This window comes from Cricetulus griseus, chromosome 4, assembly GCF_003668045.3.
Source record: "Cricetulus griseus strain 17A/GY chromosome 4, alternate assembly CriGri-PICRH-1.0, whole genome shotgun sequence".
Lineage (NCBI taxonomy): Eukaryota > Metazoa > Chordata > Mammalia > Rodentia > Cricetidae > Cricetulus > Cricetulus griseus.
Window position 1 is genome coordinate 23,893,745 of NC_048597.1, and position 19,744 is coordinate 23,913,488.

The window sequence follows — 19,744 nt, forward strand, 5'->3', positions numbered from 1 at the left end:
TACAGGTATGTTTTAGGCATGTCTAGCTTTATTTCTTTTTTCAAAACTCAATCTTGTAAAGGAGTGCTCTAATATTTTAATTATTTTTGAAACCACTAGTGATAATATGACATATATGACTATATGTCCTTTTATGAAAAGCATTTTGTATGTTCTCTCTTAGACATCAATGAAAAAATAGCATTCTTCAATAGCATATAGTTTCTAATATAAATTTAGAGTAAGAATATGAAAAATAAATGGGAGGTTTACCTCTGAATATATTCAATATTTTAAAATTTAGTAAGTCAACATGCAACTTTTCTATAGCGGAATACTTTCTTAGCCTTATTAGCTCAAAATAATCATGGAATACTAGAAAGAGGCAACATTTCCATGCACGACCTACATAGACATTCAAGTTTGAGAACAATTACTTCATCAAAAGTTTAAATGACAACAGCAGATTTAATTATATGCCAAATAGAAGCACTTATCTATTCTAAGCTAGGATGTGCCTGTTTCATCAATAAAAGCTTGCTGGTGTTAGACTACAAAATAAATTCCAATCTTTGAAAGATCGATGTATTACTTAGACATTTCTTGAAACTGTGAAATGTGAATTTCAATAAAGCAAGCTCAAAGGCTGTCTTGATCAAATGTCATTATCTACCATGTTAATTAGTGTGTGAGTACGCTTGGTGAAATGAATTTTCATGCAAAATTTTAGTTTATTCTTGGTTATGCTTAAGGACATACATCTGTAAACAGCAGATTGAAAGGCAATACAAAATACCAAGGGCTATGCAGCTCTATCTACAAATAGGAGACATGTTCTAAATACTTTACAGAATATTTCTGGCTATTCTATTTTGTCATGTTTCATTATCTTTTGAGATTATGTAGCTTAAACTAAAAGAAGTCACAGGTTTACAATAGCTCGAAAAAGGAGAAATGCAACAACACCCAAGCACCCCACTTCTAGCTCTAGAAATATATTCTGTCCATACCACCATTATCTACATACTTAGAATTCAGCCATCTAAGGAAGCAATAGCAATTATTTAGAACTTAAAAAGAAAGACAACAGAAGAGTTTTCTTTCAAATCAGAAACCTTATTATCAAAACCATTTTGTACTATCCTCAAAAAAGAAAAAAAATGCCTAAAATACCAAAATTCTAGCATACTTTTAAACTAAAAACTAATTTTGATTTTGACTATAAAGAAGTACTTTGTCCCACATTGGAAAGATGGCTTGATGGGAAAGATCTTTCAATGCAAGCATAAGATCTGAGATCTTATCCCCAGTATCTACTAAAATCCTAGGTGTAGCAGCACCCATCTGTAATTCCAGTGTCAGGAGGCAGAGACAGTTAAGATACAGGGCCTAGCCTTAGCTTTTACAGGACCCTGCACCAATGAGTTACTCGGCAAATGTGAAGAAGCCTCCTACCCCATGAACTTTTCCCCAAGTAATCGTACCCTAAACTTAACACTCAGAAAGCCTACAACAGAGTGAAATAAAAACATGTCTAGAAACAAAGATAGTTGGGAGTATGACAGTTTCTCAAACACAGACAATTATAAGCAGTAATTTCCAACAGCCATTTCCAACAGCCAAGCAAAGGAGACAGCATTCACAAGTACTCTGTGGGTTTTTGATCCAAAAAACCTGCTCTAAATTCAGTTGTGTCGATTACTATCTGTGTCTATGAGCATTGTCTGACTTCCATGAGCCTCAGTTTCTCCTCTGAAAATGAGGGAAGAGATCATAGCATGTTTGCAGGGATTAAATGAAGGAATCTAAACACATGCTTAGGGCAGCCTCTAGCACAGGGAGGCTGCTAAAGTTTGTCTCTGTGGTGGCTCTGGTTATTGATAATTACAGACCTGGCCACTGCATACTGCTCTCTCAGAAGACATAACTGCAAAAGTAATTCTACTAACAATTCATCACACTCTACCATCAATTAAGCCAGTTCTTTCTTTACAACATGGATTTTCTCTTCTACAGCCTCCTCTCTAACTAGAATCTAAGGGTTTCTTATTGTTTACAAATTTCTACATTTAAGGTTTATCAATCAGCACACACAACTGTTTGAAAATTAGACACTTTATATTTGTATAAAGAAGCACTCTAAAAATTTCATTTCATTATCTGTAATCCTTAAATGTTTAAAACTATTTTCTAACCTTTAGGATAGACTGGTAAAAAATACCCATTTGAGATAGATAACAGTAGTTAAACAACTACATGTAAATATGAAGCAATTAATTCTTAATAAAGTAACTGACATTTTACATAATTCTTAGATGATGGGGAATAAATGACCAATAGTTTATTAAAGGCAAGACAAATTGAAACACCTTCACTATCAGTTTGGTTGGTTAGCTTTCTTAGTAATTCTACTTAAACACAGAATATCAGAAAGACAAAACATAGTTTTGAATAGGTGGAAGCAGAATACACATTTTGACTGTATCATTCTACTTTAAAGCAGATAAATATTAAGATACTTAAAATGTTAAAATTCATCACTGTATTTGTGGTACTATAAGTATCACTTTTTAATGTGTGAAGTAACAGAAGCATATTAATTTTTTTCATTTTTAATTTTCAAGAATATCGCTATGTGGATCTTACTCAGTGCATGAGGAAGCTGAATGAGTCCAGGCTGAGGTAGTTTCACATAAACTATGGTGAAGACATGTGCAGGTTTGGATATGTGTGTGGGACCACGACAGCCCACATGCATCATCACCGCAGTCACTACTGGGAACTTCTGGGCACATAGCCCATGATGGCATCAGGCTGATGGTGGAGTCCAAGTTTTTAATATAGCTCACATGTATTTTTTAAAAGAAAGAGAGTTAAACCACACATATATAAGTGAATATACACTTGTGAGTCTTACAAAAAATTTTCATGGGTATATTACTATTTATACAGTAATGTCAACTTTAAAACAACCATATGTTATTAGACAGATGTAGTAAAATACACACATAATATATATATATATATATATATATATATATATATATGAATGAGAAAGGAGAATGGTGCTAATTTATTCTGAAAATGCATGGTTTGTCACTCATAATGAGAATTCATATTTTAGCTATGATTGTCAAACAGATGATTTGCAAAACTTGAAATCAGTCAAAATTCTGACATAATTTTGAATCAAGCCTCTCATTATATATTTATTATTTTTCAGGCTTACTTAATTTTCATGAATCTTCTTAGACTATTTGGTTGTCCTGAGATTTCCATTCCAACATAGGTTGCTCTATCTGTATATGCTTTAGGTAGGTTAGCTGAGACAGCCAAAAGACAAGAATCATCATGAGAAAATCTTCTATAGACAGAACTATTTATCTCATAGAGCAAAATAGGTATTATTTAGTTCTCTTAAATTACACATGACATATCTATGATGTGAGACCCTGAACATGTAAATGTATACCAGTGATGTGTAGGTAACACAGACACCATAAACTCTACAACTCTAGGAAGAACATGCACCACAGCTTATAAAGATAGCTGCAGAGACCAGAATTGCCTGTGTTTTACAGGAACATTGAATCCAATCCTCTTTGCCCTTAGTAATATAAATGGTGAGCTTGATACTGAAGCTGAAATAATCTTGGCTTAAAAAAAATGAATATATTGTTTTAAAAAGTTACTAAATAATTTTAAGTATGTTTAAAACTAGTTAACTAATTCCAAAATATCTTTATTATTTCTTTAAATAACATAACTTTCGTTAAAAATTTCAACAATACATTTCTAATGTATAACTGCAACGACTAGTGTGTGATTTTTTCATAACTCTATTTTATAAAATCAGTTTGTTAGTTCTACTAGTTACATTTTTCTATGAAGAGATTAGAGTTTTTCATTACAATATTATGGCATTTACCCACATAATTTTACCCCTTGCAGTAAAATTTGGATATAATATACTTCACAATATATTTTGGTATCAAGACACCCAGTTTAGATGAGATTTGTTTTTCTTGTCCACAGCAAATTGTTTTACTTTTTTAGGGATTGAATATGGGTAGGGGACACTGGATACCCTTACACTGTTCTGTCCTTATAGAAAAACCTTTAATTACTTTCTCTTTATATTTTTTCTACCATGTTTTCTGTTTTTGTTTTGTAGTTACCATGACATTTGGAAAAAGCAAAATTAAGTAATTCAATTGTAATCACAGAAGCCAAAAGTACCCAGTAAATTATGACATGCTCAAGAAATAAAGTGATCACCACAGACAGCCTATGTCCATGAATTAGAATTAACACTGTTAAATGGCGACACTACTCAAAGCAATACATAGCCACAATGTGACTCTATCAACTGTCCTCTGATATTATTCATAGAAAAATAAAGAAAATCATAACATGTATATGAAACCACAGAGTATCTGGCATAGACAATATCAGCTTAAGAAAGAACAAAGTTAAATCCATTATACAATAACTGTAGGGATCATTATAGTGTGTGTGTGTGTGTGTGTGTGTGTGTGTGTGTGTGTGTGTGTGTAAGGGGGGACATTCCAAAGAGACAGACCAGAGAGCTTGGGAACAAACTTACTTAATCTATTAATAATTGACATTGGCGCCCAGAGTACTCCGTAGAGTAGAATTTATCTATTAAAATTCTGTGGTGGGGAAATTGGGTATCTTTTTTTGTAAGTTTGGAAAAGTGTACTCTACATCACTAATTATTTGGGGAATAGTAACCAAGGGTAGCGCATCACCACATCTGTATCCAGATTGCTATTACCAAAAAGTCCAATGGTGATCATTGACAAGCATGTGAAGCAGAGTGGTGCCACTGTAACCTTTTACAGACACTGTGGAAAATATAATGAAGACCCATAACCATAAATCCACAATCCCAGTCTTAGTTATATAACCAAAGAAAATAAAGCCATCAGTTTGAAGAATATGTAGATGCCAATAACCCATGCAAAACTGTCCAACTAGCTAAGAAAATGAAATAACTTCAATGTCCAAAATGGAATGAGTAAAAGATGCAGTGTTTATCTATAATTGGATATTTGACATAAAGGAACTGTTTGCAATAACACATACCCAGGAGATATTATACTAAGGGAAATGAGCCAGCCATAGCAAATACTATAAGATAACACTTACATGGAGAATCTAAACAAGTTGAACTCTTAAGAGAGATGAACAGTGATTGCTGTGGGCTGCAGGGCAAGTGTGAGATGTGGGGAAAATGAAAGGCTTTTGGTCAATAAACTGCGGAGAGCTAATGCACAGCATGATGACTACTGTTAGTAATAGATTTGATAATAAAACTAACTGTGGGTCTTCATTATAGGTGTTCTCACCACACACACAGAAACATACAACAGGTAACTGTGTGAAGTGGAGACTACATAGGCTGACTGCAATAACTACTTGCAATATATCCACGTACCAAGATCCATATTGTATACCTTAAATCTATACAACTTTAATAACAGTTATGCTTTAATAAAATTATAAACATTTTCCATTCATATCGAGCTGTGATTTTAAATGTTGTAAGCTAGAGTAGTATAAGACAGTCCCCCAAAAGAATTTAGTCAGAGAAGCCATTAGCTTCTGCAATGAGGAGGAGAGAACACAAGTAAAATCAGCATTCTAATTAGTAAGACATACTCTATATACAGTAACAGCATTTCTGTAAGGCAATAAAAGATTTTTCTTCCAAATTTAAAACTGTGCTGATAGAGAGGAACTTGATTAAATTTCATATATTCACTTACCAGGACTTTGACCTTTTGAAAGTTATGGATCATTCTGATCCTCATATGTAGATTAAGGATAAGAGCACTAGACCTGACCAGCCTTCCTGACATAATGTGAGGATTGGATGGGCCAATGTAAGTGGAAGTCTATGAAGAGCTATGGAAATTCGACTTCTGACACTAATTTTAAAATAAGCTCAAAGACTTCCTCACCAAAGTAATTCTATTTGATTTGAATAGTCTGCAAAGTTCATATTTGAGTTCTATGTCTAAAAATAAGAGTCCATGCTTTCAATACTCCTAACATTCATACATCATCACCCACCTACACGAATCTTGGTTTCAGAGCAGAGGCCGAATCATGCCAGTCAATAGGGGTTGTCATCATAGTGTAAACTCTGATGTCTAAGAGGATCTACCATTTCTTCAGGGCAAGGGTGGCAAAAAAGAGAAAACATGATGATCACTGACTTGGGTAGGAGGGGTTATTTCACAAAGAAATTGGGAGAGGGAAGTAAGGAGCATTAAAATAGTCCTACCAAATAGAGAAAGGCAGGTGATAAGAAGGGAAGCTGGGAAAACAGTATAGGAATAAGTGAGGCTTAGCGAGGAACAGTGTTCAGTTAGAGTACTGTAACGGGGGTGAGAGGAACTATTACGCGTTAATGAACCGGGGAATCAGAAATGGAAAATTTGGAAATAAGAGCATACAGGCTGTAGTGAGGAAGTCTACCTGCTGAGTCCAAATTCTCTAATGCATACAATATAACATAACACAATACAACATCATTGCACGACACTACTCCTGGGACTTCCACGCACATCAACTTCCATTTATCGCACCAATCTAATGAGTACTGTGCCTTGGTGATGAAAACAACAAAAACAGGTACCCACAGCTAAGCACTGAACCATACTACTGGAATCCAGTTGTGGAGAGGAAGGAGGGATGAGCAAAGGAGCCAAGACAGGGCTGGAGAGACCTGCAGAAACAGTGGATCTGACCTACTGAGAGCATGGAGACCCTAGTCATAAAGCTGGGGAAACAGCATTGGACCAAACCAAGCCCTCTGAATGTGGGTGCCAGCTAGGAGGCCAAGACAGTCTATGGGACCTCTAACAGTGGGGCCACTCTTTATCCCTAGAGCACAAATGGACTTTGGGAGCCCATTCCCTATGGAGGGACTTGAAGTCCAGATACAGCAAGGAGGGCCTAGGCCCTCCCCCAAACGATATGACAGACTTTAAAGGTCCCCTGTGGAGGGCCTCACTATCCCTGGGGAGGAGTTGGGGGATGGGTTGGGGGGCCTGGTGGGGAACATGGGAGGTTAGGAGGGTGAGGGAATGGGGGATGGATATGTAAATATGAGCAGTAATTAAAGAATTTAAATAAAAAATGAAAACAAAGAAAAGAAAATAATCTACTTCCTTAGTACAAATAAATGGCAGATATGGAACATGAACTCTCAGATAGTAATATTCTAGACACTATTCTAGCACCAAGAGCAAATTCTTGCCATTTACAGACAACAAAATCACACAATACCTACTTCATCTGGAGGCTGCAACAGTTACATGGGCCTTGGGAAGAGTTCACCTTCTGTTGGGCATTTACTGCTGGGCATGCTACCTATCCCTAAGAGTAGTTTGTTTCCCTAATGGGACCTAATTTAGAAGTTGGTGACAAGAACCTCCTTCAATTACTAATAATATATCATAAGGCAAATATGTATTTGTCTCAGAGGTTACAATATTCATAAATTTATTTTCATCCAGAACAGCATAAAATGGGGGATAGGAATCTAGAGTGAGCTGATGTGTATGAATTTCCAAAGTCAGGAGATACTCAATGCATTAGACGCCCATAAGCACAAATACAGAAAAGGCGTTAAGTATTTCATAGCACTGCAATAAATATTCAGAACAATGCTACTCTTACATTCCTTAGCACCACACTGAGCAACAATATAAAATTTGTGTTTACACAAACAGAGTAAAGGGCTGCTTCTTCATTACTGCCTGTAATCATATGAATATGTATTAGGTCAATCTAAAAAATGTTATAGTAGTTATATTTTGATCATCAAAATATTTTCCATACTTTGTGATTCATCTCAATTCCTGAAGTGAAGAAAAAAAGTCAAATCAAATCCTCTTGCCAAGAAAGAGAGGGTGCTAGTCCCTTTCTGTCATTAAAGGACAAGGAGAACTAAGAAGACTTTAACAGTGGGAAGAAAATCAAACAAACCCCCTAAGAAACATTTAAAAGTAATATTGTTATCTAGATACTAAATAAAAGAATGCAGTCAACTCATCCATGTGTACATCCATGTGTATTTAATAAATATAAATATAAAACTGCCATTTGCTTATGTTTCCCTGTTCACATAAAGAGCATGATAGAGACACACAGACACACAACAAACAAGGAAAGGCATATGCATATGCTCCGAGTCACTGTTACACATTTCAGGAGGAATCCCTGTCTATGTGTGCTGTGTTTTAACAAAACTTCTAAAACCTATAAAACCAAAGGAGAAAATAGACTCTATTTCTTCAGTCCAGGAATTATCCTTTCCATGCATGGTGTCCTCCTGACACAATGTGGCATGCAGTTAATCCTAAATTCATTTCTTTGCTTTTATGTTTCATAAAGTCCTGATGCTGGGTAACCATGTTATGTAACCACACTTCAAAAGCTTCTCTTAGCCAAGGAAGACAGCCACAGCCCCGACTTCAGCAATCACACTCCAGTGAGTCATCCACATGACCTTATTTGCTCATTAGAAAACCTGTATGCTGGTTGCAAATGTCATACTCTGAATTTACATTTTAAAAGGCACATCTTGCAGCAGTTTAATAAAAATATTTTTAAGATCTCAGGTCAAATCCAACTATTTACTCATCTGTTCCCTTCACTTTAACTATTTTTGGCCTGCGTTCGCATACTTCTCACAAGCCATGTTTGTGATGGCTCCTTTTAGCATCTGATCTTGTGACAGTTGAAATGCCATTTGGAAAGGGGGATGCTATTGTCACGATCATGCCCACCTCCGCCCCAGCAGCATACTGACAGATGACTTAAAAACCTGTGACTGTTCTGTTGTTTCTGCTTTGAGGCTGATATGCATTTTTACAGACCTAGTCATATGCTTATAAATTACCTTTGAGTTTGCATGCACCTTCATACAGTAAACTTGGATGCAGCACAGGGGTTACATTTAGAGCCATGACGTATCTATACACTACTCGAGAATACTGAAAACCACAAGAATTGAAGAAGATGACCTGAATACCTATGTTTTACTTTAAAAGAATAGGTTTTCCTTTGTGTAGACACTGGTTACAAAGGAAATAGGGAAGCATTCCTGAGGAAGAATGTGTGGCAGATGACTGGAGGTGGGGAAGGAGACAGGATGACTCCTGTGCAGATTGCCACTCTTTTTTTTTTTTTTTGAACAATTTTCTAATGCAAGTCATGTTGTCCAGAACTGTTCTGAAATAATTATTAACTTTATAGAAATAATCATCAGTAATGTCACCATTGCTAACATGCCAAAACACATGTAGAAAATATAAAAATAAAGGGAAATGTACCAGAAGATTACTGGGAGGGGAAGGACTTTTTAATAAACACACAGCTTGAGTTTTATCAGCCACATGCTGGAGGGAAAGCCTCAGGTCCCCACAGACTTGTCTCTTAGACTGTTACAGGAAGCTGATATAAGTTACCTTATAGGCTGCAAAGGGATATAAAACTAAATATGTAAAAGGAAAAGAGAAGGCCTTCAGAAGACATACCACAAAATACAATGTTCCCCCACATAACCTAAAAAGTGGCACTGCCATTTGCATTGTGTTTAGAAAGAACAGGTTTTCCTTAGGGCCTCACAGGTTTTAATTTTGACTCAGTGCTCACTTGGTAATATTTTGGGTGAAGAAATGAAACAGTGATACATAAAATACAAAGGGTCCTATGTTTTTCTCTTTGCAGATGAACAATGCGAAATCACAAGATAATATACTGGGGACGTATATTCTAGCTTTCTAATCATGAAATGGGAAATCTGCCTGTTTACCAAGTGCACTGAGGTCTCAGCTGTGCGTCACCACATTGCCATCCGCCATACTGAAGAACCCTGGGATGAGTACACTGAAGATTAACAGCTAAAATGACGTATGATACATGTGTGTATGTAAAGGCTCTCTGCTATTGTTTTTGCTACTCTCCTTGAAATAGGTACTAACGCTGTTGAAGAAATAATGCTTATACTTTGGCAGTCACCATGGTGACCACATTGAAAAACTTATCAATACAAATAAGTCTTATCTCTCAAATTTTAAAATATTGTATTATTTTGGGAGACAGCTAAAAGCATACTTAAAGTTTTCTCCTCCCTTGCCAAAATAGCTCCCTTTACAAGTTCCTGGGAAGACAGCCACCATGAATTCTCTAAAGATCTGAGTCAGGCTGATGCCTTGCCATTTGATATGCAAGATTCACAGGTTCAAAAATTGAGACTGCCTGAGAATTCAGACATGTCACCTACAACATATTTGTATTTCCTAGTGACAGAAGAAATTCAAATGACTCTTGCAGAAACTTGAATTTTTTTCAGGTATGAATTCAGTTTCTTAGGAATTGAGACTCTAAAGACTTTCTTGACTTGATGAATACATACAGTCTTGACACTGAGGACTCTCTCTTCCATTTGCATGCAAGAAAACCCAATTATTATAGAACCCTTTGGTAAAGTCAGAAATAAAATAACCGGGTTTTAATTTATTCATGTTTCTATATCTGAAATCATTCTGTAATTGTTTAAAGGTAAAAGAAGATGAAAGGGCAAAACCAAATGAGACTTGCATGATGCTATGGATTAGAAAAAGAATGTTAAGCTTGGAACAACAAAAACTAGCAAGAAGACATCTCTCTTTTTGCCTAAGGAATATGGCAGACTGTTAACAGATGGGCAGTGGAGAAACACCCACTGAAGAAATTCCTTTACCAAATCTCTCAAAAGCTGAGAGGGCAAAGACAAAAAGCCACTGTATGTTTTCATGCTATCAGTTGGAATTTTGAGTTAAAATTATTAACTGAAAAAAGAATAAGAGATGATACTAGGGCATCAAAAGAAGAGCTCAGGACTTGTAAAAAAATATAATTCGGGCAGAATGTGTGGTGTGGATGCTGCTGGTAGAGAAAATGGCACTACCTCCATTCATCAGACAGCATGGACAGGAAAAACTCAGGAATGTGACATGTGACCTCGCCTTGTCAGCCCACTTCTGGAAAACTGTACTGCCAGATTTGGAAGTTTCACTTTGGATGGAAGCAGAATTTACAGTTTTAAGGACAAGGGGGAAAGAGAAAGAAGCAAGGAAAGGAGGGAACAGGGAAGGGAGGGAGGGAGGGAGGGAGGGGGGAGGAGGAGGGAGGAGGGAGGGAGGGAGGGAGGGAGGAGGAGGGAGGGAGGAGGGTGGGAGGGAGCCCAGGCATTTGGCCTGAAAGAGGGGAGCCACGTGGTGTAGGAAAGACAATGTTTTAGAAACTAAGAACTTGCATGTGTATCTTATGAATGAGATCATTAGAACACAAAACAGCTTTATTAGCAGTCACTTCTTTATTAGTGAGGGCAGGTATAATCTGGGTGAGCATGGCCTGGGAGGGCAGAACACAACTTAGCAAAACCAAGATGACAGTATGATTTTAGTCTCTGAGTTAGGTAAGCTGTTTCCTTTAGGTGGGTACTCATGAATGGTGGGGCAAGTGTATTTTGGAAGCACTTCTCAGTTCCCTCATCTCAGAAGAGAGTCCCCGTTTATAGTAAAATACTCATGTTGAGTCATTAGCCAGAGGGGTCCCCCATAGGTTCTACAAAGCATCTCCAAAGCTGGGGGTTACTCTCTGTAACCTGAGGGTAAGGCCTATTGCTGAAGACATACTGACTATGTCGCTGAACATGGAGAAATGGAGCGGACCCCCAACTATAATCTTCACCACTATCAATTAGTGTTAATGTTGCAGAGTACATTGCACGCTTACAGGAGGAGGAGAGTAATCAACAATATTAGCCTGCTACAAACCCAGTGACCTATCTGCCTGCAAAATATACTGGTGCAATTGTGGCACAGATGCTGTGGAGTAACCACCAACCACTTTTTGATTGGATGTAAAGTTTACACTATGAGATGAAACTGGTACCTGAGCCTAGATAGGCGGTAGGCCTAAGGAGACATCGATGACTACTATTCTGCTAAAGTAACATAGCGATAAAGACTCTTGATGAGCTATTGCTACATCATTAGACCAGAGCAATGCTCAGCCATCATCAGAGAAGCTTCTTGCAGTAGATGGAAATTAGGAGAGATGCACCATGAACAATATGCTGACACGGACAGACTTTGGAGCACCAAGCCCGAAATGAGGTGTTTGTCTCAAACCTCTCCTCACAAAGCACAAGGAGCTATGCAGGAGAGGATGTAAAAAGGTACTAAGTGCCAGAGACGATGAATGACTCCAAGGAAATAGTGTCTTCTAGGCAAAGTGGATGGAGAAACATAAACTCACTGACACTGATGAAACACACAGTCCCATATAAGTTCAAAACAGAGCACCATCACCACTCTGCAGTGAGAAGGGGAAGTAGACACCAAGTCTCATGCTAACTGAGGAGACACAACTGTTACCCTCTGGGAAAAGGAAAATCAGTTCTCTCTAGTGTGGTGTCACTGGCTGCATGAACCGCACTCCAGGGCATGCCTCATGCCTAGGAATAGTTAGTCAACGTAAAATGGAGTCCATGTTATCTTTTGTGGATTCTGTTTTGTTTGGATATTTTTGCCTTTTGTTCTGTTTTGATTTTGTTTTTCAAGACAGGGATTCTCTGTTTAGCTTTGGAGTCTGTCCTGGCTCTCACTCTTTAGATCCACCTGCCTCTGCCTCCTACATGCTGAGATTAAAGGCATGCACCACCACTGTTGGGCTGATATTTTTCTCTTATTAGTTTTCATGTTTCGCATTTGTCTATTTTGTTTTTTGTTTATTTTGTTTGAGAGAGAGAATATGGATTTTAGGTGGATACGGAGGGAGATAGGAAGATGTGGGAAGAATGGAGGAGGGGAAAGAATATCATGAAACCATATTAAAATTTTTAAAATAAAAATGAATGAGACTTTACATTTCACCTTACAAATAGCATTTTGCATTCTAAGAGTCAGTGTTGGGGGCTGGAGAGATGGCTCAGCAGTTAAGAGCACTGACTGTTCTACTAGAGGACCCGAGTTCAATCCCCAGCACCCACATGGCAGCTCACAACTGTCTGTCACTCCTATTTCAGGGGATCGGACATCCTCAGACAAATATACATGAGGGCAAAATACCAATGTACATAAAATACAAATAAATAATTTAAAAAAGAAAAAGAAAACAGCTTGTGAGTCCTTTCACTCTAGAAGAGCTTCATATTACTTTTGTTAATCTCTCTCTATCACCTTATTTCAAGCCTAGTTTTAGGTATTCTGCAACATCCCATGATTAACAACTGAAATTGCAACCCTCTTTTCACACAATCTTTTACAGACTCGGACATAAAAACTTGCTCTAGTACATACATTCTTACCAAGTGATTTCCTAGTTCAAAAACCTTCAACAGTGTATCACAAAATCTCAGGGAGAAAAGCTTAAACTAATTAGTATAAATTTAAAAATCTTCTATTACATGACCACAATTGGTGCCGTCAGCTTTATCTCTAAGTACTTTTATGATAGTCACCATTCTTTAATTAATCTTTTGTATTGCCCGTTATCTATGGATGGTCTATGCTTCCAACCTCTGGAATGACCTTCCTCATTTTACCGTACGGTGTCCATGCTAATTCTCTAGGTGTAGGTTCAGAATTCTTTTCCTGTTTTTCTTTTTCTTGTCTTGTTTGCCCATGGAACAAGTTTACTTCTCTCCCATTGATCCCCTCATATCTCACATAATACTTTGTTATTATAGATCTCTCCTCTAGTAAGGGTCAGCGGTATAGCAAAAATGTAAGGGAGGACTGAAACAACCTGTACCATAAATATGGAGCACACACTTGAAACACTCTCCTCGCTTTTTCTCTTGTAAACCCACCTCTAACTGCCTCCCTGCCAATTCTGATCAGAAAAGGGAGCCAGGCTGTAATTTCAGAAGACAAAGAAAGGGAGACTGTTGAGTTATATACTCTTTCTCACCAGTCAGAGATAAGGGGTAAAGAGATGATTTTCAGAGCCAACTATGAAAGATTTTGCAAAGTAAATTAAGTGTGGATTTATTGCTTATTAGAACAAAACACTACTTTCAGAATTTTCCATAATTATAATATTCAGAGTTTAAACAAAGTTCATAAATAGTTCAGTACACATAAGAAGGGAAATGTTAGCTACAAGTCCCTCACTTTTCAGAGGAGGAAACTGAATTTGAGATCCATGTTAGTGTTTATAAAATGTGCTTATATTATGTATTATTGAATTTCAATAGCCATATCTACATACAGACAAAAGGATATTTCCCTGGCAATGCAGTCCCAACTCGGTAGTCAGCATAGCTCTTGCTTGGGTGGAAGTTGAAAATAAAGAGGAGTCCTGCTCTCTCAAAGGTGATGATCTTATTGCCTTCATGTTTTTCACTCACATAGGCCTGCAAGGGTGGATACACGACATTCACATGGCTCTGAGATGCTGCTGCAAGGAAACATTTCCTAGAGGCTTGTTTCGTCCTTCTCAATATGTGTTCTTCATTATTATTCCAAAATCAAATCCCTCATCTCTATATTTTGCATGCTACAGCTTTAACAAACAATATCAAGAAAAGAATTTAAAGAATATAAGAACTTCACAGTCCATGTTCCACTCTGAGAGCACAAATAGAGGATTAGTGTTGTGGGTAATTCTGAAGTCAAAACAAAACAAAACAAACAAAACATGGCATTTAAAGCATATAGTATTTGTGTACATTAGGCCTAAGTATAAATGCATTTTCCTCTGACTTCGTTTCAGAACTCAAATTAATTAGGTAATATAAATCAAATTATCTTTCAAAGTTATTATTAGGTTTTATCCAGTTTCAAAATCATAGTTTTTCAAAAGGAAATCACACATTTTTACTTAACTCTGCAGAGAATCAATGTCAACCTAAAGTCCACTGCAATGTGCTGGGGATATTTCTTACTAATATGAAAAGGTCTAAAAATACATTACATTTGCACACTCCCTAACTCCTGTTTACAGCTGGCTTTGAAAGCCTGTGCATCTTCGGCTCCACTTTCACCCAGCTCTAGTGGTGTAGATTTATTGCCATGTTTATCAGCAGCATCTCTCCTGGTAATTTAGCAGTGAGAACTCAGGCTCCAGAGTAAGCAACGAGCCTTTTGCTATTCAACTTTGTTCCTCTGGAAAAGGAGCATCATTTGCTCTTTCTTTGGAAATGGCATTTCTAATAAACATGATTAGGGCATGCATATCATGTAGTCAGTCTTGTTGAATATACAAATACCTTTGTTCAATTGCTAACCATGGAAACCATAGACACTAAAGTAAAAACACATCAACAGTAATTTCAAACAGTATCAGTAGAAAGAAATGGATTATAACTAACGAATACTATATGCAAATTTTCACAGGAAGAAGAAAAAAGCCTATATAAAATTCACACCTGTTAATTACATTTTCTCAACCTTATTGGAAACAGAGACTTTAATTCCAGAGGAGAGTTCAGACTTATGCAAAGTACAATGGCATCAACTGAAATGACAAGTTAGAGACCAGTAAAGACTGGGAAACAGGAATAAAAAAAAAATCTAGGAATTGTCAAAGTCTTTTTTTGGGGGGGTGAACAGCATAATTATTTACACAAAGGAAAACCAGTCAAAACAATTAAGATGTTTCCAAAATGGGTTTCATGCAGAGTGTCTGCCATTTATTTTTTACCGACTGAAATGAAAATCACTAAATTTAAACAACAACAACCAACTAACCAGGAAGCTGGGCAGGGCACTATGCTTACTTACCATTTTCATTATCTCTTGGAGAGACTCCTGTGACATGTTTTGACAACCGACAGTACATTACAGGGCACTCCACACTGAATAATGAAGCTCTGCTCTGAAGGTCTGCATGCAGATTTACACCGATTGCCATTCGAAGCATGCCCTGAGCTGGCGACTAAAACATCACATTCAGAGCAAAGAGCTTACCTGTGGAGCTGAAAGCCAACTGCATCTTTCTTCCAATCTATTCATATCTCTGTCAAAGTTATTTAGGAACTTATAGCGAAGAAGGTCGTCATCAGTTAAATTAAACTGCCTCCTGGCGTAATGGTAACTCTCATTATTCCCTTTCCTTGGGAAGTCTAACCACTCAGGATGCCCAAATTCGTTACCTGGATTCAAGCAAACACAAAGTTTGTCAAATGTAAAAATCAGGTAGAAATGGTAGCATTTCTTACTCAGAGAACACCGTGATTACATATTTTCAACGTTATTTCAAAATCAGGTTAGGGGCTAACTCACTAGAGCTGCATCCTGTGAGAGATGTAGGAGTCCACTTTCCAAACAAAGAAAAAGTACCAGGCCTGGGGAGGTGGCTCAATGGTCAGAGTGCTTCCTGTGCAATCCTGAATCTGTAAGTTCAAATCTTTAATACCCACACAAAAAGACAGGCAAGGCTGCATACATTATAACCTTGGTATCACCAGGTGGAAATAGGCAGAAGCTCATTGGCCAGCCAGTGCAGCCAAGTCAGAGTGCTACTGGCACTCAAGGCAGCAAGAGGACAATGGAGGAAGACCCTTGATTCTCTCCTCCTGCCTTCATTTGTGTACTCCTATGTTGGGGAGGGATTTGGTTAGATAGCCAGTTGTAGAGGGTGGCTTAGCCCAATGGGAGTAGACTTCTCTGGAGATATGTGACCTAATAGAAACTGGCACACACAGGCATATACTCATAAGTGTCACACATACGCATCATCCCACTACCACCCCACCGTCACCAACAAGAAAATTAAACAAAGCAATACAAGACAAAAAACAGGATGTATCACATTTAGACTCTGAAGCCCCATGGTCCAGCTTCAGCTGATTAAAATATAAAGATTTTCCTACCACACTACCATAGGTGCACATGTTGTACATTTCCTATGCTATAGACATCTAAGTCATCACTAGTATTATTAACTGTCTGTATTTCTTTCTCAGATTTCCTGGTTACTTTAGACAAGTATCTATAATGGTCCATGTGTAAATGTGTATAATTGAGACACTTGGACAGGAACTAATTATTATTTCTTGCTAGAATGTAACAAGCAGAAGCCAAATGCAATTTAATATGATCTACCATGGGATTGATTTATGTAGTAAATTTTGCAAAGAGACTGCACAGTTTATATTTAACATCTCAGGTCTAGAGTCATAAAAATAAAAATTCCAAGAAAAGTACACTATCTGCAAGCAGTTCACTAAATTCTAATATTTCGCTCTAAGTGAAAATATTTCTTACGATGTGTGCGTACTACAGCAGAGGAAAGCCAGGTTTCTGACTCTGTGAGCTCACAGTGACTATAAGATGCTTGCTGAGACTGGGGTCCCTTTATGTTACACTGAGAATCCTGCTTCAGAAAATGTAAGTGGCAGTGTAGTGCTCAGGAACAAACCGACATGTATACCACACCTCCACCAAGGCTCAAGGACCATCTCAGAAGAGGGGACAGAAAAATCGAAACAGCCACAGGCCAGGAAGAACTGGAGACAATCACTATATTCTAGACATGACTGGACTGCTGCATTCAAACCTAAACCCTGCCCAAGATCAAACTATTAAAGTAGCATGGAGAAAGGAGCTCACAAGACTTCACCCTCTAGTAGAGTTGTGAAAAGACAATGGCTCCTTGGGAGGAAGAGCCTGTCTTTCTTAAGAGTGTGGCCCAAAGCTCTAGCAAATGGCCCCACATCCAGGAATACATATGAAGCCCAAATTGGACTCACTGGGTTATTTAAACTAAAAACCTGGGCAAATATTTGGTGCCATATCCCAAATTAAGATTTTTGCATCCATTGTAACTTTTATTTAATATGCTATCAACGATAAATTTAATTGTTTAAAATAAAACTAATAAGCATACTTATTTAATACAGACCATGAAATACAATTTGAAATAGGAAAATACAATGTCATGACATGATAAAACTCTATTAGGTAATCACATATTGATCTCTATTAGATTCACATAGGTCTTCTGAAAATCACCTCCCCCCAAAGACTTCTTTTCAAATTGAAAGGACCAGAAAGCTACACAACAACAAAAGAAGAAAAAAAAATGTATCAGTGGCTACAGACAAAAAACAGTCTCCAGAGTGGGTTTTCATGTCATCCCAGTAGTAAAGGAGCTGACCTGCAGCAAATTAAGTTTAATGTGGATGAACCCAACATCAAATTTCATCTCTTGGTTCAAAGCCATAAACACAAGTGCAAAATAAATGGAAGTAAATCACGTGAGGACTCTGAAAGTGACCTTGGAATAGCAGCAAACCATTCTCAGGCTGAACCGCAAAACCTGCAAAGTGCCTGTTAGTAGCTCCCAGCTCGTACACCTAATGAAGAAAAATACTATCATTACAAAAAGTTAAAAAATGTTCTACTCAGTTGTGGTCTACAAATTATTTAGGAAACATGGCACTGCTCGAGACAGTACAGTGAAATATGACCACCAAAATGAGCTGGTAACTAAGGGCTGCTGTATATTAAAAATGATCAGAAACCTACATGTTTTTTTTTAGATGGCCAAGAAGGTCGTGGGTTTATTTTAATATAGAGTACTCTATGGACTGGGAATAATGCAGCTGAATATTTGAGATTAGCCTAATGGAAAATGCTATTCTAAATCACATATAAATACTATGAGTGCATGTACACAGATGCTCTTTGATTAGCTTGACAGGTGCTCAGAACCTGGGCTCATCAAGTTCTGGATGAATCCCTGGTATCCTATGGAACACATCCTATGTGTATTCCTCCACACATGTTTCTTAAGTGGAAATGTTTCCTTCATGCTTTCTAGGCATCTTAGCCATCAATATGTTTGAGGAAGAAAGACTCTGAATCTTAGGGATTAGGAAAAGGGATCACAAGGAAGAATTTTTAAGCAACATAAAAAGGAAATTATGAAGAGAAGCATTTTTTAAAACTGCTAGCTGATTTATTCAACATATAAGAGGCTAAGGAAAGTCACTTTTGAATTCCTATGCATCCCTGTGGCAATGACTATGACATTCGAGGACAGTATTTCTGAGTCCAGATATGCATCGCAAGTAAGCAGGCACTCACGACCAAAGCATCTTGAGGCTCAATAAGTTATGATGATGACCAGTAGTGTAACGTACTCAAAATGATGGGATGAGAAAAATTCGTGAGCCCTCACTGGGACAACTTGTAAGGAAATTCATAATTCACTCCGTGATTCACTGAGTTAAACAGAGCAGCAGGCTTGAATGCGTTCAGAAACGACAAACGCTGACATATTTGCCTCAACAACTTTAGAACAAAATCAGGAGGTAGGTAACTAATGCTTCTGCAGTTAATGATTCTAGTAAATTCCACACACTTCATTCTCTTCCTTTCCATTTCCTCTGTACACATTCCCATTCATGTCTAGTTAATTGTGAAAAACCTCTAAGCGCAAAATTCCTATTGGGATTTCTTTCCCTGTAATTAATTTTTTTTTCGGTTTGATGTAAAGGTCCAAGCTATAAATTGACAAGAAGCCAGCTGTTAGAGTGATGAAATTCAAGACAATATAACTAATGAAAAGCTCCAGCTTTGTTAGCTGAACATTTTGATTAGCGGGCTGGTGTATTTTGTTTCTCTAAACTGCAATGCATACTAATTTTACCTAGGAATTAATTAAAGTCTACATGGCCTCCGTGCTGTGGATGTTATATAAGTCTTTGTTGTTCTCAAGTTTATGT

The 19,744-nt window shown here is 37.4% G+C and overlaps 1 protein-coding gene across 1 annotated transcript in view; it reads right to left on the reverse strand.

Moving 5' to 3' along the window:
• Window positions 1-19,744, reverse strand: part of Gbe1 (1,4-alpha-glucan branching enzyme 1) — a 225,698-nt gene that overhangs the window by 12,784 nt on the left and 193,170 nt on the right. Inside the window, exons 13-14 of the mRNA XM_027412419.2 lie at window positions 15,981-16,165; window positions 14,295-14,425 (exon numbers count right to left, since the gene is read on the reverse strand). Coding sequence (XP_027268220.1) covers window positions 14,295-14,425; window positions 15,981-16,165 — 316 coding nt within the window. The remainder of the gene's footprint in view (window positions 1-14,294; window positions 14,426-15,980; window positions 16,166-19,744) is intronic.